The 25,629-nt window shown below is 45.1% G+C and overlaps 1 protein-coding gene across 3 annotated transcripts in view; it reads right to left on the reverse strand.

The window, feature by feature from the left end:
* Positions 1–25,629, reverse strand: part of Aff3 (AF4/FMR2 family member 3) — a 481,117-nt gene that overhangs the window by 379,120 nt on the left and 76,368 nt on the right. For 2 of the 3 annotated variants that reach the window (XM_028865744.2, XM_028865743.2), the window contains exons 2-5: positions 12,151–12,225; positions 9,780–9,900; positions 8,268–8,580; positions 7,777–8,162 (exon numbers count right to left, since the gene is read on the reverse strand). In XM_028865744.2, the coding sequence (XP_028721577.1) occupies positions 7,777–8,162; positions 8,268–8,580; positions 9,780–9,900; positions 12,151–12,225 (895 nt within the window). The remainder of the gene's footprint in view (positions 1–7,776; positions 8,163–8,267; positions 8,581–9,779; positions 9,901–12,150; positions 12,226–25,629) is intronic. The other variant, XM_037199903.1, reaches the window with a different exon arrangement.

Below are 25,629 nucleotides of genomic sequence, written 5' to 3' on the forward strand. Positions count from 1 at the left end.
ACATGGAAGAGGAGGGACCAGGAGAAGAAGAGGAGAAGGATGAAGAGGGAGAAGCAGGGAGGACACAGGCAGGACAAAACATCTCTTTAGAACCACTGCCTGCTTAGCATTTGTTTCTGAGGCCAGAACACAGCTCTAAGACTCATTTTATGTATGCTGTGTTTACACACATCAGTAAATACGGTTCCCATCCCTCTTCAAAACAGAAGCTATAAATTATACACTGGGGCGTGCCTCGCTCCTCTTCCCATTAAGGGCCTAATAAACCATTAAGGGCTCAACATGGGGAAGCAGGTACTGAATAGAGAAGAGTGCAGTCTTTGACTCACAGCTTTAAGTTAACGAGCTCATGTTGAAAGTATCTACTGAGCACAAAGTATGTGTCAGGCACAGCTGAAAGAGCAAGAAGTCAAGACAAAAATCCTGCCTTTGTAGATCTCCTACCCTAGTGTATTCATAACTTCATCTCAATTTCCAGATTTGGGCTACCAAACAATCTAGGGTTAGGTGCATTAGAAGGCAGACATAAAGCCAATAAAGCTATTTGTAATTATAGCCCATCATTACTTCTAGGATTTCCCCTGAGTACAGCCTACATGCCAAACACTGTTCTAGATGTCGATCAAACATCAACTCGCTCACACTGTTGGCAGGGTGTGTCATGACTTCCCATTACAAGGCCATCATCAGCTCTACCAGCCACACTGCTCACTCTCAAATCCAGACAGTATTTGCAGGAAACCGGTCCTAGACAACAGTGCTCCTGAAGGCATACTTGTCCTGGAACCTGACTTTAGGGTAGAACGGAACTGAGGAGTGTGGAGGGGTGGCCGAGAGGCTGCAGCAGGTCATGCATGCAGCTATGGAAGTGGACTGCAGATAGCACCAGAGACACTCTCTTTCCATTTGCTCTAAAGGTATTGCTAATGCTGGGTAATCACGTGGAGATAAGTGATTCTGCTGCTCAGCCCAATTAAACATGCGATTTAATATGCTGTGCCTCCAATAGCTCTGATCAATGAGTCATTCTAAGTCCTCATGGCCTGAACATTTTAACTTCTCCTCCACCCAAAGCTTGTTGAGTCTGTATTTCATTTAATTGGAAATAAAGCTCAATGATATAATAGTTCACAAGGAAAAACACAGAACAGACAAAGAAAGAGCAAATATGATCCCAGACTTGGGAATATTACCCCAGGAGGCCGGGGGCTTACCATTAAACAAGGGAGGATCATGTCACTGGGGCTTTGTTATATTAACCCAAGATAATCTCAGAAGTCAGCAAGATTTGGGTATTAAACACACACACACACACACACACACACACACACACACACACCTTTTTCAGAATTCTCTTTCTCTCTTCCTCCTCACTCTTTCCTTCCCTGCCTCTGTGAGACTTACACACACATCTTGCTTTCCTACCTTTATTTTTATCACTAATAGAGCTAACATCTACCAGGGTTTACTGTATTAACTTTCCTCTAATCACATTACTTTACTAACCACCCCCAACACCTTTCACCCCCCCCCCCCACACACACACACACACTACCTCTGCCACAGAACTATTGCTGTTTTTCTCTCGTTCTCATGGGTGGAAACTGAGTGCATCTGTTCACAGTCACTTGGCTAACAGGCTGCAGACTGGAATCTGAGCCCAGTTCTTGCTTGTCTCCAATCCGTGGCCATCCTGCCTGTCTCTTTCACAGCTGAAAGACTACATGTGATTTTTGACGAAAGAGGACGAAGTAAACATCATGAGGCCTCTTGCAGGACTCTGGATGACACCACATGCAGAGGCCTCAGACTGCTGATTAGCCCCAGATCTGGAGTCAACACACACATAAGGCTGTGGCTTCAGAGCAGCCAGCCTTGTAATCCTTCCAGATGTTTTCTGGGGGAGGGGACCTTACAAGAAGGGAGAAGAGAGACTGGAAAAACAAAGCTGGCTTGCTAATGACCTCCTGCTGGGGCCTATCCTCCTGCCTCTACCCTCAGAAGTGGTTTCCCACCTTAAGGCTAGAAAATTTAGCTTCCTAATATCAATCTGAAGGATTCCCAGGAGGCAAGGGGACAGGAAGGACACCTTCATACAGGGGACCTATTTTAGTAGGCATTTTTTAATCAATGATTATAGAAACTGAAGTCATTTTTAGTTGTCTCTTACCTTTTAGGATCCAGCGACTAAACGCAGAAGGGCTAAAAAGTAGAAGTATTTCCATGTGTTAGCCTCCATTATGACCTTCAGAATGACCCAGATGGAACAAGGAAGGCAAGCGCTTTCCTGATGCATGTGAGATGAGTATTTGACTCTCACATGCCTGATATTCTCAAAGGCTGAGGCTGTGCATGGGCACATCCATGGTGTGCATATTCTCCTGGGTAGAGGTTGTGTATGTGTATGTGCATGGTGTGGATGTCCACAGAGGGCAGAGGTCATGCATGTGCACATCCATGGTGTGCATATTCTCCTGGGTAGAGGCTGTGTATGTGTATGTGCATGGTGTGGATGTCCACAGAGGGCGGAGGTCATGCATGTGCACATCCATGGTGTGCATATTCTCCTGGGTAGAGGCTGTGTATGTGTATGTGTATGTGTATGTGTACATGCAAGGTGTGGATGTCCACAGAGGGCGGAGGTTATGCATGTGCACATCCATGGTGTGAATATTCTCAGAGGGCGGAGGCTGTACATGTGCACATGCATGGTGTGAATATTCTCAGAGGGCGGAGGTTATGCATGTGTACATCCATGGTATGAAATATTCTCAGAGGGTGGAGGCTGTACATGTGCACATCCATGGTGTGAATATTCTCAGAGGGTGGAGGCTGTACATGCACACATCCATGGTGTGAATATTCTCAGAGGGTGGAGGCTGTACATGTGCACATCCATGGTGTGAATATTCTCAGAGGGCGGAGGTTATGCATGTGTACATCCATGGTGTGAAATATTCTCAGAGGATGGAGGCTGTACATGTGCACATCCATGGTGTGAATATTCTCAGATGATGGAGGTTATGCATGTGCACATCCATGGTGTGAAATATTCTCAGAGGGTAGAGGCTGTACATGTGCACATGCATGGTGTGGATATTCTCAGAGGGTGGAGGCTGTACATGTGCACATCCATGGTATGAATATTCTCAGAGGGTGGAGGCTGTACATGTGCATACGCATGGTGTGGATGTCCACAGAGGGCAGAGGTTATGCATGTGCACATCCATGGTGTGAAATATTCTCAGAGGGTGAAGGCTGTACATGTGCACATCCATGGTGTGGATATTCTCAGAGGGTGGAGGCTGTGCATGCACACATCCATGGTGTGGATATTCTCAGAGGGTGGAGGCTGTACATGCGCACATGCATGGTGTGGATATTCTCAGAGGGTGGAGGCTGTGCATATCAACGTTGTGGAGAGGAAGAAGTACAGAGCGTTAAACATGGTGCTATTGCTAAGCCACTCTGTCCCACAGGACCTGCTCCATGTCATGGGGAAGGACGGTGGAAGTGAGAAGGATGAGAAGGATGAGATTACAACAAACAGTGAGACTGAGTCTCCTGGCTACACACGGTCCCCTCATTTCTTCAAGGAACAATCTGACAGCATACTTTGATTTGAAAACATTATACATCTCAATTGTAATTAAGAAATTCCGACTGGCGTGAATATGTAATATACACTCTGTTTTTGCAGATGCCTTTTTGCCCGACAGGCTGGTGCCGACTTTAATTTGGAAGAAATCCATTTTCATACAAAGGTAACCAAGAGTGACAGGAAATAGAAAGCCTACATCATTTATCTTCTGTGAACTTGGAACAAAATCAGTTAATTGCTTTTCTGGGAAGCTATTTTATAGAATCATGACATTTCGTTTTTCTACTCTGACTTGTGACATAAATGGTGATTTTTAGAAAATGCTGGTCATGAAAATGCTATGTTTAATCAATATATCTTAAACTATTTCAGTGCACATCTTAACAAAGCAAATCTAATCAACCCAACAGTTACTCTATCCTTATAGATGAAGGATCAGTCACAACTAAAGCTCCTCACACAGTCTGTTAACTGACACTCAAATTTAGAGATCTCTTTCCAGATCAACAAAGCTGGCTTCGCTCTTTGGATTTTAAATATGTTCCCATGCCAGTCATCAGAGGTCTGTGTAATAGCATATTCAAATCATAGTTACGGGTTAATAGAAAATGAGCAGTAAGATATAAAGGTTTTGGAATACCACCGCATACATGTAAACTTCCAAAAAAGCTGACTGCACAGTCCATGAGGACACCTTGTCAAGTGGTGGTGGGGGGGGGAGCTGCTTTAATATGCCTCCTTCAGGTTCTTCAACCAGCAGGTAAGCACAGTATTCTTTTTCATGGCTCTGTCATGCATGTACCTACCCCTACTGCCCAGCATATGAATAGGTACTAAATGTGAGTCTGATATGAAGTACTTTTCCAAATAAAAAGTTATCATTTTTAATAACAATTTCATATTACCCCATGAATCATAGACTGAAAGACCTTAAAACTAGGCACACTTAAGTTTCAGTGTACTCAATGCCCAGGAAGGGTCTTAGTGATATAGTTACATAAACATATGTTTTTCTAAAAATTGCAAATCCCACAAAAACTGTATCTGCGCCTCTACATTAATAATAGTCCCCAAAAGCTAAAACCTGGAATAATGTTAAGAGGGGTGTGTGTGTGTGTGTGTGTGTGTGTGTGTGTGTGTGTGTGTGTGTGCGCGCGCGCGTGTGTATCAAAAATAACTCGCTTCAATTGGACACTATCTGCCATGCCCTGCCTTACGATGTTCTAGAATGCATGTTTCAGCCGTTTGTTAAGTCCCCTGTCTCTCACCTAACAACAGATACCTTTCCAAGTGGCACTCTAGGGGAGGCTCACTTAATGAGGGGCGGCGTCAAGAAGAGGAGGACTCAGCTATAACAACAAAAATATGTTTTTCATTAAACCCAAAACTGAACTGGGATAAACCAGCTGAGGGGCAGGTGTATTGGTTAAGGAACCCTCTTGAGGCCTTTAACTTCCCCATCAACTGAACTAGATTTTTCTACACTAATTACCCATTATTGAAGAGTAAAGAGTTATAACAAATAACCCTCTGTGGCAGCAGACGGAATGAAGTTGTTGTGAAGGAAAGAGCACAGACCTGATGACATATAAAAACAGGCAAAAGAGATTCGCAATTTCTCCATTTTCAAACAAGTAACAATACTGTTCCACTACAAGGATGGGGAAGATGAGAGAATGTTCTTGGGACCAGAAGGCCAGTTTTAAAATTAGTTGCAATGTGGCGTAAACTGCAAATTAAAAAGGAAAGTCCTCGAGACCAATTTATTCAATTCATAGGGATAAATACCCTGAAGGCAGAGATCACATTATAGATTTTTAATATCTCAAGTTACATTGCACCGAGCCACCAATCTGATTTTCTTAGGAGGAATGTACTTACACAATGCCAAACAACTATTTGCATGCACATGCGTGCACGTGAGGACACCCCCACACACTCCCAGTTATCTCCTCTTTGTCAAGGCATTCCTGGCCTCTTTGACACTCTCAGGACAGAATGTGGGGAGACAACAGGCTGTCTGTTTTCAATGCTGTAGGAGCAAAGAAACCGTTTCTATGCATCACTCTGATCTCTCACAGTATGCCTTCCTTCTCCCAGGCATGACATGATCCTCTTGCTGTAATTATCAAACTGGTACAGTACAGCAAGGTTCCCAATCTAGGATCCTCGAAGGATAGACAGCATGGTGATGTCCAGAGTACTGATAACTCACCAGATGCTTTCTTAACACTGTACCGGTGCCTGCACAAGGCCACACTGGGTTTAGAAAACACACCTCATTGCTTTTAACCAGAACTAATGACCTCGCTGGATTCTAAATGAATAAACAGTCACCTAACAAACTGAAGTTGCTACTGTAGTATTTTCACATCATTTTAACAAGGAATTCACTAAAAGGAAAATTGTAACTGGTGGTGGAAGTTGGCCACCACTGTTCAAGGACAAGCTAGACTCTCTTTGCCAGCAGAGAACATTTGATGACAATACAAAACCAGAGAGCCTGGGGAAGTCAGTTCAATATGGTGGTATCCATGTGTTTCCTACAAACTTTTACAAACAAATGCATAGAAAACATGTGTTGATATTTTAAAGTTTGATTCTCAACATCCATGTCAGGCAGCCACAACCACCTGTAATTCCAGGTCCCAGGCATCCAACATCTCTGATCTTCATGGGTACCTGCACTCACATGCATAAACCCACACATGGATGGATACACACACACACACACACACACACACACACACACACACACACTTTACAAAATAAAAATAAATATTTTGTACATGCTTAGAGAAAGTACATTTTGTTTTCATTGTTTCTAATGATTCCTGCTTCCTAATTACTAGAATACATCGTAAATGTGTAATCAGAAGAAGCTACTGGTGCACGCCACCACACTTCCTAATTAAAATCTTAGTAAACACCTCCTGGAGTGCAAGAGACAGTCTCTCTCTGAGTGACAGTCTCAGGGTAACAAGGCTATCTCCCAAATAGCCTATGGGGAGTTCCAAGATGATGGCAGAGACATGCTATGCTCAGCCTTGTCAAAAACACAACAGGAAAGCCAAATCCTTTGTTTCCATTGGTAACTAAATTGAACGAAGATGTAAAGAACACTCTGGTCACATCATTATTCCGTCCTGAAAGAAGAACGTGTCAGGGGGAAAAACGACTTAGCAGTTCCTAAAGACCGTGTTGAAGAACGGCGATCTCAGCTCCTCTGCCACACATCACAGAGACAACAGAAGCGAGCACGCATAGTCCTAACTCCTCTTCGGGTGCTCCTGACAACCATCATCAATTTGGAATATGGTAGGAGACATGCTACGTTAGGAAGATTGTTTTCCACCCAGATTCACTGCTCAAGTAGCTAGTCGCTGCCTTTCCTGCCACCTGTCAAGTGACAGGCTTGCTTAGAATTCTCACACTCAATGGATCCACTCCACACATTGTGTCACACGATGAACCAAAGTCAAAATGCAAACCAGGAGAGTAGGAACTGAGATATACTTCCTTCACTCTGAGAAAATGCTCATATAGCCGGAACATTTTCATAGCACAAGAAAAGCCCGGGTAAGGATTCTGTTTCATTAATGTGAATGAATCTGAAGTACAAGTCTTATAAAATGAGTGGGATAGTGAGCATACAAGAATACCAACCAGACTCACTACCGATTTAATATTTTACAAATTCTTCTTATGAGACTTCCTTTCAGAAGTTTATCATGAAAACTTCTCAAAACTGGTAAAAAAAAAAAATGTTAAGTGTTCCAAACTATTTTACAGAAAACAATTTACCTCCTTGAAAGCTGAATTACAGCCTTTGAAGTGTTTTATATTGCTGTCATATAGCATGGCCAATACCATCTTGTTCGCCAGATTCCATGAACTCAAACAAAGGAGGCCTTCCTTCCCTAAGTAATTCCTACACATGCACAAACACATACAAGTACATACATACATACATACATATGTACATGTATTTTCGGGACTTAAGATAATCCTATTAAAATGAATTTGAGAATTTTAAAAACTGTACCTCCCGTCTGAGGCCTACAAACCTTACCACATCAGTGGGGAGGAGGAAGGGGCAGAAAGACGAAGCCTACATTTCCAAGGCATGTTGCTACTATTCAACTGCATGCAACCGCCAATGAGAAGGGACTCACCTCTCCTTGCTTTGGGATGTTGAACTTAGCGAGCTTGGCCTTGGCTCTGGCTGACTCTGGCTTGTTGGCTGGGACCCCTCTGTAGGACGTGCAGTGCACAGCAGTTTCTGTGGATGACTTAAGCTTAGGAGATTCATCGGGAGCCTGGTCTTGGCCATCCATTGGTCGCACATACGCGGTAGGTTTCTGCTGGACCAGGCTGGGTTTTGAAGCCAGGGATGGAGGAAAGTTCTGAACACAGTGTCCGCTGCTGCTGTGCTTGGCCGCCATGGCAGGTGGCCTCTCCTGGCTCGGAAGCCCCGCCTCCACATTGCACACTTGCTTGGTCCTTGTCTGCTGTCTGCCAACACCATCTCCAAGCAAGGTCCTGAGAGAGCCTTGTTGTGCTGAGTTGGAAGAAGAAAAAGAAGGAGGCAGTGATGGTGAGGATGAGGGACTCCATACACAGTGAACGGGTTCTGCATTGTGGTTCTTTGAGATCTGCTCCTTACCTGCTCTCTGTGGGCCATCAGATGGTGGGTGCCCGGTCTTCTGCCAGCCCATGGCGCCCCTCTTACTCTGCTGCACAGGGACAGCTGCAGGTGTGGAAGATGCAGCGCTGCAAACAGATGAGGGCTGGGTCTGCGCTCTTGACTCAGCCACAAAATGTTCATCTACCTTGTTCACGGGGGTCTGAGGAACACCTGGCTTGGGGACACCGACAAGATGACTCTGGTTGGATCTGTCGGTTAAAAAGTCTTTCATTTCGTCGTAATTTCCTAATGTGTTCTGGATCCGGTTGGAGAGTTCATCCCCCTTGTTAGTCTGGAGAAATAAAAACATATCCATGATACTGTTAGAGACAAGGCACAGGAAACAGAGGGCAGGGGCCTGACATTAGTCAAGAGCTGGAAATTTGTAATGGATAACGTTGGGGCATATTAAAACACCAGAAAGCTGTCCTTAGTATACTGTGCGATAACCAAAATGTGTTATTATTTATACATACACACTTATTTTATATGTGTGTGTAACATGGAAATCTGAAAATTTACTCTTGTAACTTCACAAAATGGTCTACATTGTCTTTCTAGGATTAGTTTATTGTTGTTTTACGGGACCACTGAAGGCTTTTCTTGAAAATTTCGATGTGGCTCAGTATAGGTTGGCTTCCAGATTCTAAGTAATTATTTTAGTCAGAAACAACAGTGTGTTAAGCTAGAGGAGTCTGAGTGAACTGAGAAGTAATATGAGATCGAATATCCTAAATTCTCCCACTCTAAATTGTCCATATTATGTGCAGCCTGAAATGGTCATGAACCTTGAAGACATTTCATTTTGGAAGAGAGCTGAGCTCTGTGGGGCACAGCAAGTGTGTCTCAGTAGCTGGTCTTCGGTTAAAAATGAGAAGTTATTTTGCAATTTCTTTTTTAAAAAAAATATGTAAAGAGTGTGTGTGTGTGTGTGTGAGAGAGAGGGGGGGGAGGGGGGAGGGAGGAAGGGAGGGAGGGAGGCATGGTGGGGAGAGACAACTCCCAGGAGTTGGTTCTCTCCTTCCTCCATTTGGGTCCAAGGGACCACACTCGGGTGCTGAAGCTTGGCAGCTGCCAGCTCCACCCACTGAGCAATCCCGAAAACCCCCAATTTCATTAGCCCTAACGTGTGCCTTGATCCTTGCATGAACCACACATGTCAAAGATCTAACCTAAACTGTTTTTGAACAGTGTTTAAGAGCTCAGAAAACATAACAGATGACATTAATTTTGAGACCAAAGAGATGAAGTCTGAATTATTGATAAAAATCATAACAAGTGGATCTCAGTGTCACACTTCAGTGATGAAGTAAAGGAGTCCACAGAGCCCTGCACACTAAATATCATTATTTAGGGGTGGAGAGGGTACCACAGTGGCGGGGCTATCTTCCCAGGCTAAACAGACCCAAAACTAACTGGGGTTCCTTGTCGACTCCTTCACGGGACACTGCCTGCAGCAAGAGGGGAGGCGAATAGCTGAAAAGCGTCTACCTTGTAGGGTTCACTGAAGAGAGAGTAACTGGAGTTAAAGCCACCACTGTCCTGCTGCACTTCCTGGCTTCTTCTTTCTCGCTCCTTCCTCCGCAACGCACTCCTGTCGGGCTCATAGACACTGCAGCAGGAGAAAGGAGAGAGAACCCCCAGAATTAAAGAGCCAAGCCCAAAGTCACATACATCTGGTCAAAGGACAAATGGTAATGACATCAGGAACACGGATGAGATTAAAGCCTGGCTCGGGAGGACAACTGAATCCCATGTCTGATCATCACATTCTTCCAGAGGGAGAATCCATAGGACAAGTTCCAACCAGAATTAGACGTCTCTGCTTGATAGCGCAAGAAAGGAACCTATGTAAGCAACTCTGACAGAAGACTGAGCACCTCGCTCGGGCCCACGGTAATTACTTCGATGTGTAAATAGAAATTATGAGCCTGCTTCCTCTCATGACACTGCCTGTGAGTGTTATATGGGAACGCTCCTGGTTGGGATTCTTTGTGTGTGTGTGTGGCACGTCTGTGTTACTGTAGTGATTCTATCATTAACTAGCTCCCTAAAGAGCTGTTAAAGCTCCATGCTGCACTGGGTTTCACAGTTAGGAGCCTTCTCCTGATCTCTGCTAATCAGTCAACTCGTCAAACGACTACTGAATCAATTCTGCCTTCTGATATATTTGACACGATCATGCCTCCTAACCATAAAAAATGTGCTCGGAGGAAAGGGGTACAGGCGACAAAGGGAAGGAATGGAAACTGATTTCTGTCACTCTCAGCGGGAACTAAGCCTTCTGGTGGAAGGAAATTAATAATCTAGTCGCCAAAATACAATCATGGAGTGGCCAGACACCAAACAACCGGAAGTATGAAGGGGGAAAAATTGAGTGTGTCATCCCCCTCACAAGGAGAAAATAAAGGGGCTGAATCAACTTGTGAGGAGAAAGTGATTCTCTTATTGATGAAAGCCACTGGACCCTTGGGCTCATTGGCCTAGTGTAGGCCTGAAGCCCAACCCTTCAGAGAAGCACACGTCCCCAAGAACAGGTACTGTCCTCATGTCCCGCAGAAATAAAGTATGACAGTGATCTGGCCATCATTGTGTTTAGCTTGGTCAAGGGACCAGAGGGCTGAGCTGGGGGCCAAGACACCCACCTAACCAATTAAAATTCTCCATGGTCCAGAGAGGAGATGAAAAAAAAAAAAAAAAAAAAAAAAAAAAAAAGCCACCCAACTTCTTTACCCCTCAGTGTCTCCTGTATTAGGCAGGGATGTCTTAGGGCATTGCGGTAAGGTCAAAATGAGAGGCTGTTGATGCCAATTCTGAAGAAAGAGCTAGAACACCTAGGTGTCTTGAAATCCAGAGTAGTATTATTAACATACGGGTAAAAATGAAAGGCTCTGCGGGTTCAAAAGAACTCTGTGAAAAGAATGATATTTTAAAGGCTCAACAGCTACCTTTGGTAGTTGTGAGTGTAGATGCAGGGGACGGTGATTAAAAAGTACTCCTCATCCCAGCTTGGCCCATGTGGCCAGGACATATTTTAAAGTCACTGTCTGTGGGGTGATACGACACATGCTTCTGGCAAGGCTACTCCTGCCCCTGAGGCATTTAATTTAAATTTAAAATTAGGGAATACTAAAATATCCAGAGCAAGGAGGCCATTAGCATTTTAATTCATCCTTAGTACATTACCCAAAGTTATTAAGTTTGGGAGCCCAACCAGTGTCCTTACATTAAAAAAAAAAAAAAAATCTACCAACAGGGAGGCTTGGCCTTCCACCACACAGTCATTTTCTGAGCATGGCTGAGGGGACAGTCAACAGCACCCCGGGGACCCTCCACACACTCCTTCACAGCACCAGGCTTCCAAGGCACAGCAGAAGCCGTGACATAACTACCCGCCCTGCTGGCGGTGGCTCGCCCTATGAATCCCCCGCTTCTGTAAACATCCCATGGGTTTCACAGAGTGACACGATGGAAGACACATGATTTATGACACAGAGGCATGAAGCGGGCTTTGAACAACAGGAGACGAGTATCCACTTCTAGCTTTAGATTAATGTTGACTGGCATTTACAAAAAGAAAGAAAGAAAGAAAGGAAAGGAAAAAAAAAAAAGGACTTTGCATCACATGCATCTGACTTCCCTTGTCTCCGGGACATACAACCCAGGAGGGGCACCTAGGGCCCCAACTGTCAAACAGAGACCTCCACATGCATGCCATGCAGGCCACCCTCAGCAGGGACAAAGCCAACTACACGCAAGACTGGGGTGACCATGGAGTGGCTTTGTGCAAGATGAGCAGGCAGGTGGTCATTGATGCTGGTTGTTGGGCTTCTGAGGAGGCCCCCATCACCCAAAATTATACCTCCTGCATCTGCTGGCTGATGACTGAAATTCCAGAACTAGAGAGTCATTCCTCTGGCTTAAGATGTCTTCACCCCTGTAAAAAATACAAACACCACAAGAAGAGAAGGCACTTTAACCCTGACAAGCCTGCCTTTGGGATCTTCGTGTGCACAGGTCTGAGAAGCATCTCCCTCAAAGGCCTAAAGGAAGTAGTACAAGGACACCAGGCTCCAAACAGGAAGTGCAACCAAAAAAAAATTTTTTTTAAAAAAAGCAGGGTTATGGGCAGAGAAAAAAAAGCTATAGTTTATTTTGCAGCATGGCTTAAACGTTTAAGGTCAAAGCAAGAGGAGGGACACCAAGGTTAGATCAGTAGGTATCAGACCCAGTATACTTCCAGGGTTTTGGAGGAAGAGTCAGGTCAGAATTTAGGCAAGCTGGAGGAGGGGGGGGAAGCTCTTCCCATCTAAATAAACCCCTCATCCCCAGCCTCTTTGGGTTTGAGGAGACAAAAACAAAACCACTCTAAAATGCAGTCCGCGGCTAGATACACGTTTCCTCTGTAGTTCCACCTGTATGACCAGACTATGGCTTCTGACAGAAAGGACGGAGCACCCTTAGGACAGAAGAAATGCACCTGCCATCCTTTCACGGGCCACCACAAAGTCTACATTGTGCGCCCACGCCATGAGATGACACCAATGACCCAGTGTAAGATCATTCTCATGTCACCAAAGGAGATGAAAGGGAGCCCCAAAAGAGAAAAGCCCTGCTTCCCGGTGCCTTCTCTGTGGTCTCTCAGCTTCGTGTAGCTCTGTGGCTGCCACTGAGTGGCCAGGCTTTTCCAAAGGCCACCCACCCACTCTTCCTCAACTAGAATTGGAGCCCTCCTGTGTTCTATCAGGCCTGAAGAGCTAAAATATCACCTGCCTACAGCAAATGTCATTCTAAAAGAAAGGCAGGACTCCCCAATTCCCATCTCTCCCTAGGTGGCTCTCCCTCCACCTTCCCACCAACGCTCAGTGCTCTTGCTCATACAAACAGCAGCTGCTTGAAGAGTCGGCGTCTACGATAATCACAGGAAGAACCTGCGCAGACGCGCACCAGCCAGCAAGGACCTTTCTCTTCATCTCTCACCATGAAAGAGCAACTCCCACCCCTCACTCCCATGCCTCTGGAGCAACGTGAAGGCTGTGCCATCTGCTTTAGTAGCAGAGAAGCCTTTCCCCCTCCAGGTGGAAAGCTGGGTCAGCTTCCTGAGGATGAGGGACCAGTTTTAGATAATCCTCGTTCCTGGCAGGCCGGTGTACCTGTTAAAGTCGGTAAATGCCACGCTGTTTCTTCCCGGCTAACAGATGGTAAACTCTCTATCAACTGTTAAGTTTTTCCTTGTTTCCATAAAAATTACAAGAATCATATTCCTCAAATGTATATCACCAAATGCATTTATTTATTTTGCACAGAAGTGTGGTAGTCAACTGCCATAATGTTATTTATTATTTATTGCAAATGCATAGCAAACCCAGAAGAAGGAATCTTTTAAATCAACTCCTTTTAAAAGACTTATTTTTAGGTTGTTTTTTTTTTAAAGCAAAATCAAAACTTTAATATTTCTGATTATTCTTCATTTACTGGATTTTAATCTTAGTCAAGTCTCAAGTAGGCCTCAAGCCAAAGCCAGTTATGGTACACAAGTAAGAGGAAACATCCAGACAAGAAAGCGTCATTTCCAAAACTAGTCCCTTCTTAACTGCAAGATAAGGACATGAAACTAAGTAACAATAATTACAAAATGGCAGCTTCTCCATTTTGCTGAGGGAAAACAACCAGCCAAAGAAACACCCATATGCCCATTAATTGTCCTTAAAGTATTGGTTAGGCAGAGATAGGGAGGGTTGATATCATTACTGGGTTAACTTTTCAAAATCAAGGCCTCTTCTGTCATGGTCACACATATTCATAAGTCTAATCCTTGGAGGGTCGGAGAATGAAGGCGTGAGACCCCTCTCAAACAAATAAAATAAAGCAAGGAATTTAGGATAAGAGTTAGACCATCAAAAAGACGCTTGAAGAGGACATCATGCAAGAGAGATAAGTCTAAAATACTTTATTTATCTCTCCCAAGAGATGAGGAGTGGCCCACAAACCAAGAGGTAGCTGAGCTACCTAAAGGCCATGTCCATAAGCTGAGGATGAATGAACAGCAAACAAACACAGGCTTCACAGAAGCAAACAGGGCAGAGGAAACCAAGAGAAGCTATTTCCCATGCAAAAAGAACAATGAAGGAAAGCATGTTAGCGGTTATAATTTTTTACAGTTTCCAAACAACAGAAAATTATCCTTCTCCAACACACACACACACACACACACACACACACACACACACACACACACACACCACACAAAGGATTGCCACACAACCTAGAGCTGCAGCACAAACAACAAAATCACAGATTGCAAACAGTGCCAACTAGGGCTGATGGCAATCGCCAATGTCGTCAGCGTCGTCAGCCCACTCCAGTCTCCCCCACACTGCCCTCCCTGGAAGGAAAGGTGCTGATGAGTACAGCCAACACCAACAGCTGAGCCCAGGGCTTGACCTAGCAGACTCAGCTGGCCTCAGGAAGAGCTGCCTCCCTCCCTGAGGTACTCATCCATGTGCAGCCCACCCACATAGGAACGCTCGTTCCAAATAAACTGTCATTTCCCATGGAGGAGGCTGTCAGCAAGGGGTGTCTGGGGCCAACTTCAGCCCTTGGCTGGAATCATGTTTTACTCTTTATAGGAAAATCATCCTAACTTCTGGTATGTCTCCAGAGCTGGGTTTCAGCATTCATCATTTTCTGTTGTTATAACAAAATACCTGAGGCCGTGTACCTTATGAAGAAACGAGGTTCACTTAGTTTGGGAGGCTGAAAGTCCAAGGACAGGTGGCCCCATCTGTTTAGTCAGCAGTGAAGGCCTTCGGGCTACATGATGGCATCGGAGATGGCATCATATGGACTGCACACAAGAAAGCCAAAGGATTCTCCACCCATGCCCACTTTTTACAGCAACTCACTCTTGGAACTAACCCGAGTCTAGAGAAGTATAATAACCCCTTTCTGATTCAGTGATCATTGAGACTGGACCCCACTTTATCAAAAGTTTCTCACCACCACCACACTGGGGACCACGCTGCCCACATGCGGACCTCTGGGAAACTTCCTCAACCCTGTCCACTGGAGATGACATCAGGACTGGGGTGTGGATGTGGATAAGCTCTGAGCTGGGCCTAGGAGAGGGTTCGGTAGAAGGAGGACCATCGAGTGGTATAGATACACGGATTACTGCTGAGCGGCTTTCAAGAGTTTGGGGAGGCGACCTTTGCCCTTGGCAAACAACCTGACTTCCTTAGCTAGAATTCTGTTTTCAGAATTTCGCGCCCTTGGTTTGCCCACGGCAGCCTGCCATTCTTGCTTCTTTCACAACAGGTTTCTCTGATCCCTTCCCAAAAGCAGAGGACGGAAAACGCTGCCAACGCTCTCCCCTTCTGACGGTCTCCAACCAAGATGGCTTAGCAGCCTGCCTCAGAGACCATTTCTCAGACACGTTGAGTCCTTGGCCAGCACCCCGACAGGGGCATGGACACCAAGAAGGTGACCAGGGAGAAGAAAAGCCACGGCGGCAAGGAGAAGACTGTGCTTCAGAAACACTGTTGCTTTCAGCCGGCAACATCAGACACGGTGTAATGTAAGGAACGCAATCAAACACTCCAAATTTATAACAATTGTTTTAGGTTTAATGAGTCAAACTAATTACCATCTTTTGTTATTTATAAAGCAAACAATAAAAGATCGGTAATCCTGTCTCCGAAGAGAAGAGCAGACTGTCAAAATGTGACTTGTAAACAAATCCCCTCCATCTATAGACGGGGCGGGCAGAAAGGCAGCCAGGATTAAACAGGTGAAAGAAGAAATTAGACAGGTGAGAGGTGAGGTGAGATGGAGCTCCAGTTTGGTACAAAGACAAAAATCTCCCAGCGGCAGCCTCGTAAGACTCTGGGCTGTGCTTATGAGGGTGGTGGAGAGGCTGCTAAGGAAGGCAGTAACAGCAGTGAGGTGATGGGTGGTGAGGGGCAGATGGCCTGTCGAGGGGGTGGGGATGGTCGTAGGAGAGTGTGCCGGTTCATTTCCACACGACCTAGAACCACTCGGGAAGAGGGTTTTATTGAGGGGTTATCAGATCAGGCTGGCCCGTGGGCACATCTGTAGGGGTTGTCTTGACTATTAATTGATTTAGGAAGACCCAGCCCACGGTGGGCAAGACCATTTCATTGGCTGGGTTTGGGACTAAGAGTAATGTAGCAAGCAAGGAAGGAAGGGTCTTTTTCTCTCTCTCTCTCTCTCTCTCTCTCTCTCTCTCTCTCTCTCTCTCTCTCTCTCTCTGTGTGTGTGTGTGTGTGTGTGTGTGTGTGTGTGTGTGTGTGATGGGAGGTTTGCTATGACTAGGTATCTAAGTTCCTACCTTGGCTTTCCCACAATGAAGACAATGAAGGGCTGACCATAACTTGGAATTGTCGGTCCAGTCAGTGAAATAGGAGAGAGCAGGCTGGGATGGGGTGTGATGTGGTTGAGGCTGGTGGTGGTGAGAGCCGCCACGGTGATGGTAGTGACCGTCGGGAGGGAGCTGGTGAGGGAAGCCATGAAGGTGACCGCGGGCGGCAGTCCTCACTGGCCTGCTGAGGAGGGAACCATTCGGTGATGCACATAACAGTCCCTGGAGTCCCCCAAGAGCATCACTAAGTCTCTGCTCACGTAGTCGGGTGGTTTTTCCGTTTTGAGCAGAGCGATTTCAGCTCCATGCTCATTCTGCTTACCACGCCGGCCTCACGCAAGCTGCCTGCCATTGCTTCTACGTGTACCCCTCTCCCTTGTTTGTCTCCAACCCCAAAGGTTCTCCCCATCTTATTATCCTCAGTCTGGAAGGAATCCTCTGGGAGCACTTGCAGACCTCAGGCCCTCCGACTGCTCTTGAGAGAAGCAATGAGGCTGAAGGCACGCCGCCCCTGAGTCACCTCAACACCGAATGTTGGGAGAAGCTGTGACACCACACCTAGACAAACCACCCACAAATATCCCAAGGAAATGTGAAGGTGATCTACGCCGTCTTCCTGGACGCATCTGACTTGTATTAAATTTTCCAATCGCAACAGCTACTCCAAATGGACTTCCCATGAATTTATTTCATTTAATAATCTCCAGACTCCCAAGAGGCATTCTCCTCATTTTCCAGTGAGGAAAACAAGAGGCTCTCTCTAAGGTTAACTAACTTGCCCCGCCCCGCAGGCAGCCAGTGAGCAGCTCTGCAGTGAGAAGCCCGGCAGTCTGGCACCAGCCACAGAATTCCTAGACCCCACTGCACTGCCTCCCGGGGGACAGCCTCCTGACAGGCTCTGACAAATGGTACCCCCATCCTTTGTTAGTCAATGCCAGGCTGAGGGGTGTTAATTTTCAAATAGTGACAATTTCTGCTCATTCCTTTAAGGTCTGCTACTTGATTGATACAATTTTACCAATTCTGTAGGGGAAAAAAAAGAAAAAAAAAACCTTGCCATACTCACTTCAAGTGAAAATACACTAGCAATTATCTAATATCCAGTCCCTGACCATCCCCAGATTCAAGAGCTTTCATTTGAATTCATTTCCCTAGTTTATCGCATTCTTAAGGTGGAATTCCGCACATGGAATTCCTTAGGAATTACATAACACCAGAGTAAGAGCATTTTGTAACTAGCTCAGGGAGTAACCAGGAACGGGACACTCTGTACCAAATTTTTACTGATCATTTCCTAGGTCCGAACTCCAGTCTATCTCCCTGGAAGTGAAGACTTTCAAATCTCTCTTGCAAATATCCTCCAGTGAATTTTGAGAGAGAGAGAGAGGGAGGGATGACAGATAAATGACAGCTTTGCATTTCCAAGGGTTAAATGTTTTTCCTGAGGGGTCCTGAGCCTCCATGCCATGAGAACAAGTGTCAGGCGCTAATGGAACTGTTCCATGATAAATAAACTGCCAGGCTGGATGACAAGCAGCTTTCAAGGAGGCTTTCCATATAGTCTAACCAGCAGAAGTTAATTTGAGTTTCTTAACAGGACCTTTTTCCTTCACCGTATAAAAATGCCTTGGGATGAAGCAATTACTCTGATTTACCATCTTCTCCTTGGTAGAATATAAAGAGGCGGCAAACCTCACAAAAGCAGTAACTTAGCGAAACGGGACTCGCTTGCAAAGTCCCTACTATGCTATCTCCAAGAGTTCCCGCCCTAGCAGCAGCATGGAGCTCCTATCAATCACTGGTGCCCAAGCGGAGGAGGGTGGAGGAGGATGCTTCCTCTCAGGGCTGTGCATGTGGGAGCCAATAAATCATTTTTTTTTCCTCCAGCAAATGCTCGTTTAAATTTCATCTTCACTTGGCAGCATGATTCTCAATTTCATTCTAGGAAGTTTAAGAGTCATTTACAGATAGGCCACATCGCACAGCACACCTGTGTTTTAACCAGGATGCTTGCCCACACATTCACTGTCTTGGCCACTCTGGGTCATGAGCTGGTGCCTCAGGTTTGAGAGTGTAAGGATGGGCCAAGTTGATACTTCAAGTCGATTGGGCTTCTGGGCGCGGAGCTGGAAGATACTGGGTTTTAACACCTTCAGGAATGGCCTGTGCTCTTCTGAATCCGACCCTTCAACCTGCCAGCCCAGAACCACTATGGAGATATGCACCGACTGGTTGAAATGGGATTTCTGCAAAAGAATGAATAAATCCAGGCTGCTTCTAGCTGCTGCACTGAATTAATTTACCTGTCAGGTGCAGAACTAGCTGCCGGCTGGGATGAAATCAAGCAGAGCTTACTTTAAAAAGGATACACACAGGCCCAGATACCATCTGATAACACAGTCAACCTAACAGGACAGCAATTAGGATCTTCCATATGGAAAACATGGCTGGAAACTCCTAGCATAATCATTGTTAGAGGCAGAGGCAGGGGGCACTCTGTTTTGGTTCAAGTCAGCTCATCAGCTTAACTGGAAACCTTAGTAGGTCAATGGGGTGAGGAGGAGGAAGAAGGTGAAATTTCTGTAATGCCCTCAGGCCCTGCCATGAGAGGAATAACATCCCCTGAGAGATGACGCTGTAATCATCACAAAGCTGGACAGAGGGGCAGAGCAGGGGCTCAGAGCATCCAGCAAACCGGACAGACGCTTGCTGCTCAACTCTGTGTCCTGCAACCCCCCTCCTCGCCTACCCCAGCCTCTACCTCTCGCCTCCTTCCCCCAACTCCCACTTCCCATGGACTGACTCAGCACTGCTTTCCCATTTGCTCACATCTTGGTGGTTTGCTGGCTTTCTGTGAAAGACACACTCACTCGTTTGGGACACCGGTCTTTAAGGAGGAAAAGCAATCAGCTCTTCCTGCCGCTCCTCTCAGGCTGCCCTTCCCTGTCAGGCGGCTGGGGGCAGAGCTTTCTACACTTGCTGGCTCTCTCCCCCCAGTGCTTGGTCTCTGGTCCACAGGATGTGATTCTGCTGGTCACAGCCAGCTTTCGATTTCCCTGCAGGGCCGATCCAAGACATCCTCACTTCCCACCCTCCCACTACCAGTACTGCCTTGGCACGGCGTCCTCCCCTGAACCCTGAGGTACCCAGCACTCCTAGGCCCCTTCCGCTTCCCATGGACCACCCAGGGATCAAAATGAAACCTCCACCTAGACTGGATCTCACCTCCCATCACCATCTTTCTGACCGACACCAACCGCCGCTCATTTTCAGGTGCCATCATCATGGGAACACCATATGAGGCTCAGGATTCACCTGGCTCTCTCTCATCCATTCCAGATTCAACTACCCAACTACTCACGTGGCCGTCTAAAGCCATGATTCTCCCTGACATGCGAGGTCCACAAGTCCACGCATAGCACACAGTTCACCACTCTGACTGGCCTCTGCTTGCTCTGCTGCCTGTGTGTGTGGGTATCAACTGCCAGGCCCCAGGGCTTCGCCTGGGTCTACCATCTCCTACTCTACCACTGCCCACCACAGCATAGTCAATCTCTAGACCAAACACGCTCAGCCATGTCAGCTCTCTCCTCCATCGGCCCCTCTTCACCCACAGCCACCACTGCTTCCCTCCAAGACCCCTGCAGACTTCCTAATGGGTCTCCTAGCTCTTCTTTCAGCCACGATCCAATGGCCCTCCTTATCTACTACAGTTTGAGTATACCTAGAATGTTCCCCTTAGGTCCACATGTTAAGGATTTGGACCCCAGGGTGGTACTCCTGGGAGGTAATGGAACTTGGGAAAGAGCCGATCCTTCGGCCATTGATAGCAAGCCCCCAAAAAGGGCAATGGAAGCCTTAGCAGGCCTCTTCCCTCTGCTCTGGTTCAAGATGTAAGCATTTTGTTCCTATGCATGTGCCTACCATATGTGGTACGCCACCCTCACCAGAGACCATACTGACAGTACTGCCTGGTTTTGGATTGGAACATACAAACCTGTAAACTAAATAAACTTTCCCTTAGCTACATTTAGCTGCCTCCTGCATTTTGTTTCAGTAAAGAAAGTGACTAGCCCAGCGCTAAAGCCATAATAGTAATCATGTCACGGCTGCCCTCGGGACTGAGTGTGGGCTTGGGACCCTGCCCCACTGCTCACCCCAAGTCAGTCTGTGATCACCTCGTCTCTATGCTGAAACCTCTCTCGGAGCCTGAGGACTCTGGATATCTTTGCTCTCTACCAGCCCACCTCACCCCGCGCCCAAACATCTCCAATTAGTAAACTTTCCCTCAAGAATATGCCCATATGCATCCTGGCATACCCAAAGAAATCTTCATACTACTGTTCTCACGCGGAACCTCAGCCCATCTGTGTTGACCTATGAAACTGTGTCAGTGCCAAGAGTCCCTGGCACCAGGTGGGCACTACAAATTGCTTTCAAAAACTATAAAAATACATGGTAAACAAACGTTTCCTTTTACCTCCTTGTTTTTCCAAACGTCACCCACAGGCCTAACACAACTCCAACAAACACAACTAAAACCCATTCAGACCCAGAGTCCTAAAATTTTCGTTATGATTCTGGAATTTAACAGTCACGGGAATCATATTACAAGTGGCTGTGAGCAACTGCCTGGTGCTGGGGTCTTCTAATGAAAGTCTGTACTTGCTATCATGTTTAACCCTCTCTGTAAACCTGTTATATAGCACTTACCACTATTTCAAAATAATTTTAATAAGTGACCATATAAATAGTAAAGTGAAATAAAATCCATGTGCCATAAACATCGTTATGATCAGTTTGAAGATTAAGACCTTTCATCAATAATCTTGAAAAAAAAATGTGGAGCTTAGTAATTTCAACAATTTTCCCAAAGCACAAAAACATTACAATCAGGATCCTTATTATATGGCAATTGTGGATATTAAAAACAATGTACGCTTTAAAATACTATACTTTTAATTTAAAAAATATGTAACAATTGTAACATGTAAAGTACCAGCTTGATATGAAGGAAATGTCTGTGACTACAGCTTCCACATAGGCACCATGGAGGACACTTCTTCGGCTTCCTATGGTTAAAAACTCTGCAGTCAGTTGGGCTTGACTAAGAGGAAAAGACTAAGAAGTGTGAATCATTTGAACTCTATGGCTCTATAACTCATTTTGTGCTACAGACAGTAGAGATGATTAATTCTAAATATCCATATAACACAGTGGCGGCAAAGCAAGGGGTCTTCCCACAGCTGATGCCTCACTCACACAGTCCCAATTCCCATGAGACATGTGCTCTATCATAAAAAGTGTTGTGTTTGATCCCAAGGATGTTACCAACATTCTACGTGACGGGGCTACCCATGCATGGTGCTAATTATCACAACTCTTCAAGAGATGCTGCAAAGAGGACTTGAGGTCCACTCTGCTGCCTCTGCTTGGCTGTTCCTTCCAAAGTCTTCCCCTCACTTTCCCGCCACTTCTCTTTGTATCCCACACACAACCAAGTAAGTGGGCGGGGGGTGGGGGGGTGCGGAGGCAGTAAATATAAACAGCTCTGGGATGTTAGGATAAATTTACTAATGTAAAAAGGGCCCTACAGAGAAGGTGCTTGGGCCTCAAAAAATGCTACCCGTTTACCAAGAGTTGGGCAGTCTAAAGTATGCAAGGTGGGCGCTTGGCAGCACACAGCACAGGCAGAGTGAGGAAGAGACATTTCGCATCTTACTTCTCTCCTGTCTTTGATCTCTGTCTAGACAGCATCTCTTAGACCTCTGCTGAGTCAGCAGGAGGCCACGGATTCTGTTAGCTTCTATCCAGGCTTCTCTGATTTCTGGGTTCTCAGGGGGTCTCCTTCTCTAGAACTTCAGAGTCCATGGCAGTGAGAATTAGCTTAGCTTTCTAAGACTGGCATGATGACCACAGAAGTGCCGTGCTGTCCTTTGAAATTAAAAGTCTGAATATGTTAACAGAGGATGATCTCCTAATGGGAAGCATATTATAGGTTGAGCTTCTCTAACCTGAAAATCCATAATCTAAAACATCCTAAAATCTGAAAATATTTTGTAAGCCAGCAAGATGCCACAAGAGTCTATCTGGACCTCATATGATAGGTCACAGTCAAAACACAATGTACTACGAATATTGTACAAAATTACCTTCTGGCTATGTGTAAGATACACCTGAAATAAATTAATTCCATGTCACACTTATGTCCTATTTCCAGAATATCTCCTTGTTACATACAGAAGTATTTCTTAATTAAAAGCTAGACATCTAGACACTTTTCCTCCTTGGATAAAGGACACCCAACCAGGAGAAACATGATCAAACTTGAAGGTTTCCTGAAGATGCAAAAGACTTGGAAACAGAGAAGAGGGAAGACAGAGAAAAGAGCCGCACTGAACTAGAGCATTTCTTATTAGTGGGCCCATGATTACCAAAGTCCTGTGTCACTTTAAAAGAACTCAGCATTAGGCCTGGAATAAGGAAGACCGAGTCACCGCCAAGGAATGGACAAGTCAGGAGTCACTCTGTGCCTCAGTCCTCCTGGACAAGCACAGGTAATAAAACTAATCCGCACATCGACCAGCTTCTAGGAAGCAAATGAGGTAATGAACAGTGGTCTGTGAAAACATCAAAGTGTTCTGTCAAAGTGAAATATTACTAATGCCTGGATAAGCAGGGACTAAAACACCCACCATGAGGAAAGAAAACCCATTCCTCAGCCATCTCAGACAGTAACCTAGGTAGCCCTGGGTAGCCCGTCATTTAAAAAGACCTTGGTATAATATCATATTTAGAAATGTATGTCGTGCACATGCAGGCTTTCACTTCACTGTCACATATTAATTGCAAAACAAAAGCAAATTTAAAACCAATTAACTGTCCATTCTTAAGGGAACGGTTAAGAAATCATAGTGCTACACATAATTGAAAACTATGTAGCCATGGATGGAATGGATCTACATATGAAGATATGAAAATATCCAAAATGCATATTAAGTGGGGGGAAAAAGCTGTGGAAGAACATGTATAACACCGATTCTTGAACGGAAAACAGTCTGTGCATGTAGGTTTTAAGATGGCATCTCTGAGAAGAAGCATGGCGCACTGGAAAGGGAAGAGTACATTCCGCTTCTCTTAGAGGCTATATGAGCACTTAATGTTTTTCTACTTCAGTGTACTGTTTTTAAAATATTAGTGATGGTGTGAGTTTTCATGTGTTCTCTAGCTTCTAAACTAGCAACATGTACAATGCAAAATTAAGATAATTATTTTCAAGTATACCACAGGATTAAGTGCCACACAAGGCCAGGATCCTTGTTTTCCCTATCAGGCCAAGTCTATCTGGGATGATCTAAACTATTCTTTCTACAAACGTTACTGTAGACTTTCCACTCCAAACAAATACTATGCTGTTCAAAGACATCCTTAGTCTCTCTGTACTAAGGTGTATTGTTCTTGAGGGGGAAAAATTACTGTATTTATCTTAATAGTGTCAAGCTGCATCTATGCCAACAAATTGTGGGTTTCAGAGTAAGAATCTACATTTTCCCCCAGAGATAACACAAGGCAGCAGGTCATCAGATACCAGTTCTTTGTGAACTCAATCTGTCTCCTTCTCTGAGAGGAAAAAGACAATGAGGACTACACACCTGTGCACAGAAGTACCTGGGACTTCTGACTTGTGGGGACAAATTACTAAATGACCAAGGAACCAAACAAATCTGGACTCTGCTCGCCTGGCTACAGACCGACTGGCGGCCACTCCCCGCGGGGCCGTTCTCCCATTCAAATCTCTCCTATCTTTATAATTCCATCAATACTTCTCAGCTTTTGTATAAAGCTATCCCTTTATCTTTCAGTTAGTCCAACCCTGTTTACCATTTGAGAATGGATAATTCCTATTAGGTCAGCAGAGTAATAAACTGGATGTTTAGATCAAAGTAAATAATTCTTAAGATTACAGTGTGCTTCCTTTTTCCCAAATATTTATATTCTGAGCAGTTGTCACTGACTAGTGTCCACAAATCTTACATACCAAGGAAGCCATCAATAACACAACACCACTCTAGCATTAACATCGAGCATGTCACGTTTGCTTAAAGGTTAAGATTAACAGCCTCTCAGCTGGGCGGTGGTGGTGCACGCCTTTAATCCCAGCACTCGGGAGGCAGAGCCAGGTGGATCTCTGTGAGTTCGAGGCCAGCCTGGACTACCAAGTGAGTCCCAGGAAAAGGCGCAAAGCTACACAGAGAAACCCTGTCTGGAAAAACCAAAAAAAAAAAAAAAAAAAAGATTAACAGCCTCTCATTCTTTCTCTGTGAAAATATTTGTAACTCTAAATTTTCAACGTGCCATTTCTTAATCATGTATGTTATTAAATGCCTTGAATTCTTGAAAGAATAATAAATACTGAGCGCTACATATTTTCATTGATAATCAGAGAAATGCACCTATTAAATGTAAAACCATTTTACTTCCATGATTGGAAAAGATTTTCTAAAACAAGTCAGACAAGTCTTAATCAGTAGTGTTCAGGACCAGGGAACACTGGTGTCCCCACACAGCTGACAAGAGGCATCAGAACAAACTTCCTGAAGACCCTTAAAAATCTCTCCCTAGGAACAGAAGCAGACTTTGTTCATTATGGCCTTGCACTTTCATGAAGAGATTACATATGAGATAAGGAGCCAGAAAAAAATATAATGTGCAATAACCAGAAAATCATTAAATGATTATTTATAGAGCCATAAAACTCTTATATGTCAATATTCAATGGCACAAGAAATGCATGGTCCAATATTAAATGGTAAAGATGAAAGAGGATAACAGGAAGGGCGAGGGTGGAGGGAAAGAGAACTTGGGGGAGCGGGAGATCCCAGCTGGATCAAACACTGAGAGGGAGAACAAGGAATAGGAGACCATGGTAAATGAAGACCACATGAGAATAGGAAGAAACAA

This window comes from Peromyscus leucopus, chromosome 16_21, assembly GCF_004664715.2.
Source record: "Peromyscus leucopus breed LL Stock chromosome 16_21, UCI_PerLeu_2.1, whole genome shotgun sequence".
NCBI lineage: Eukaryota > Metazoa > Chordata > Mammalia > Rodentia > Cricetidae > Peromyscus > Peromyscus leucopus.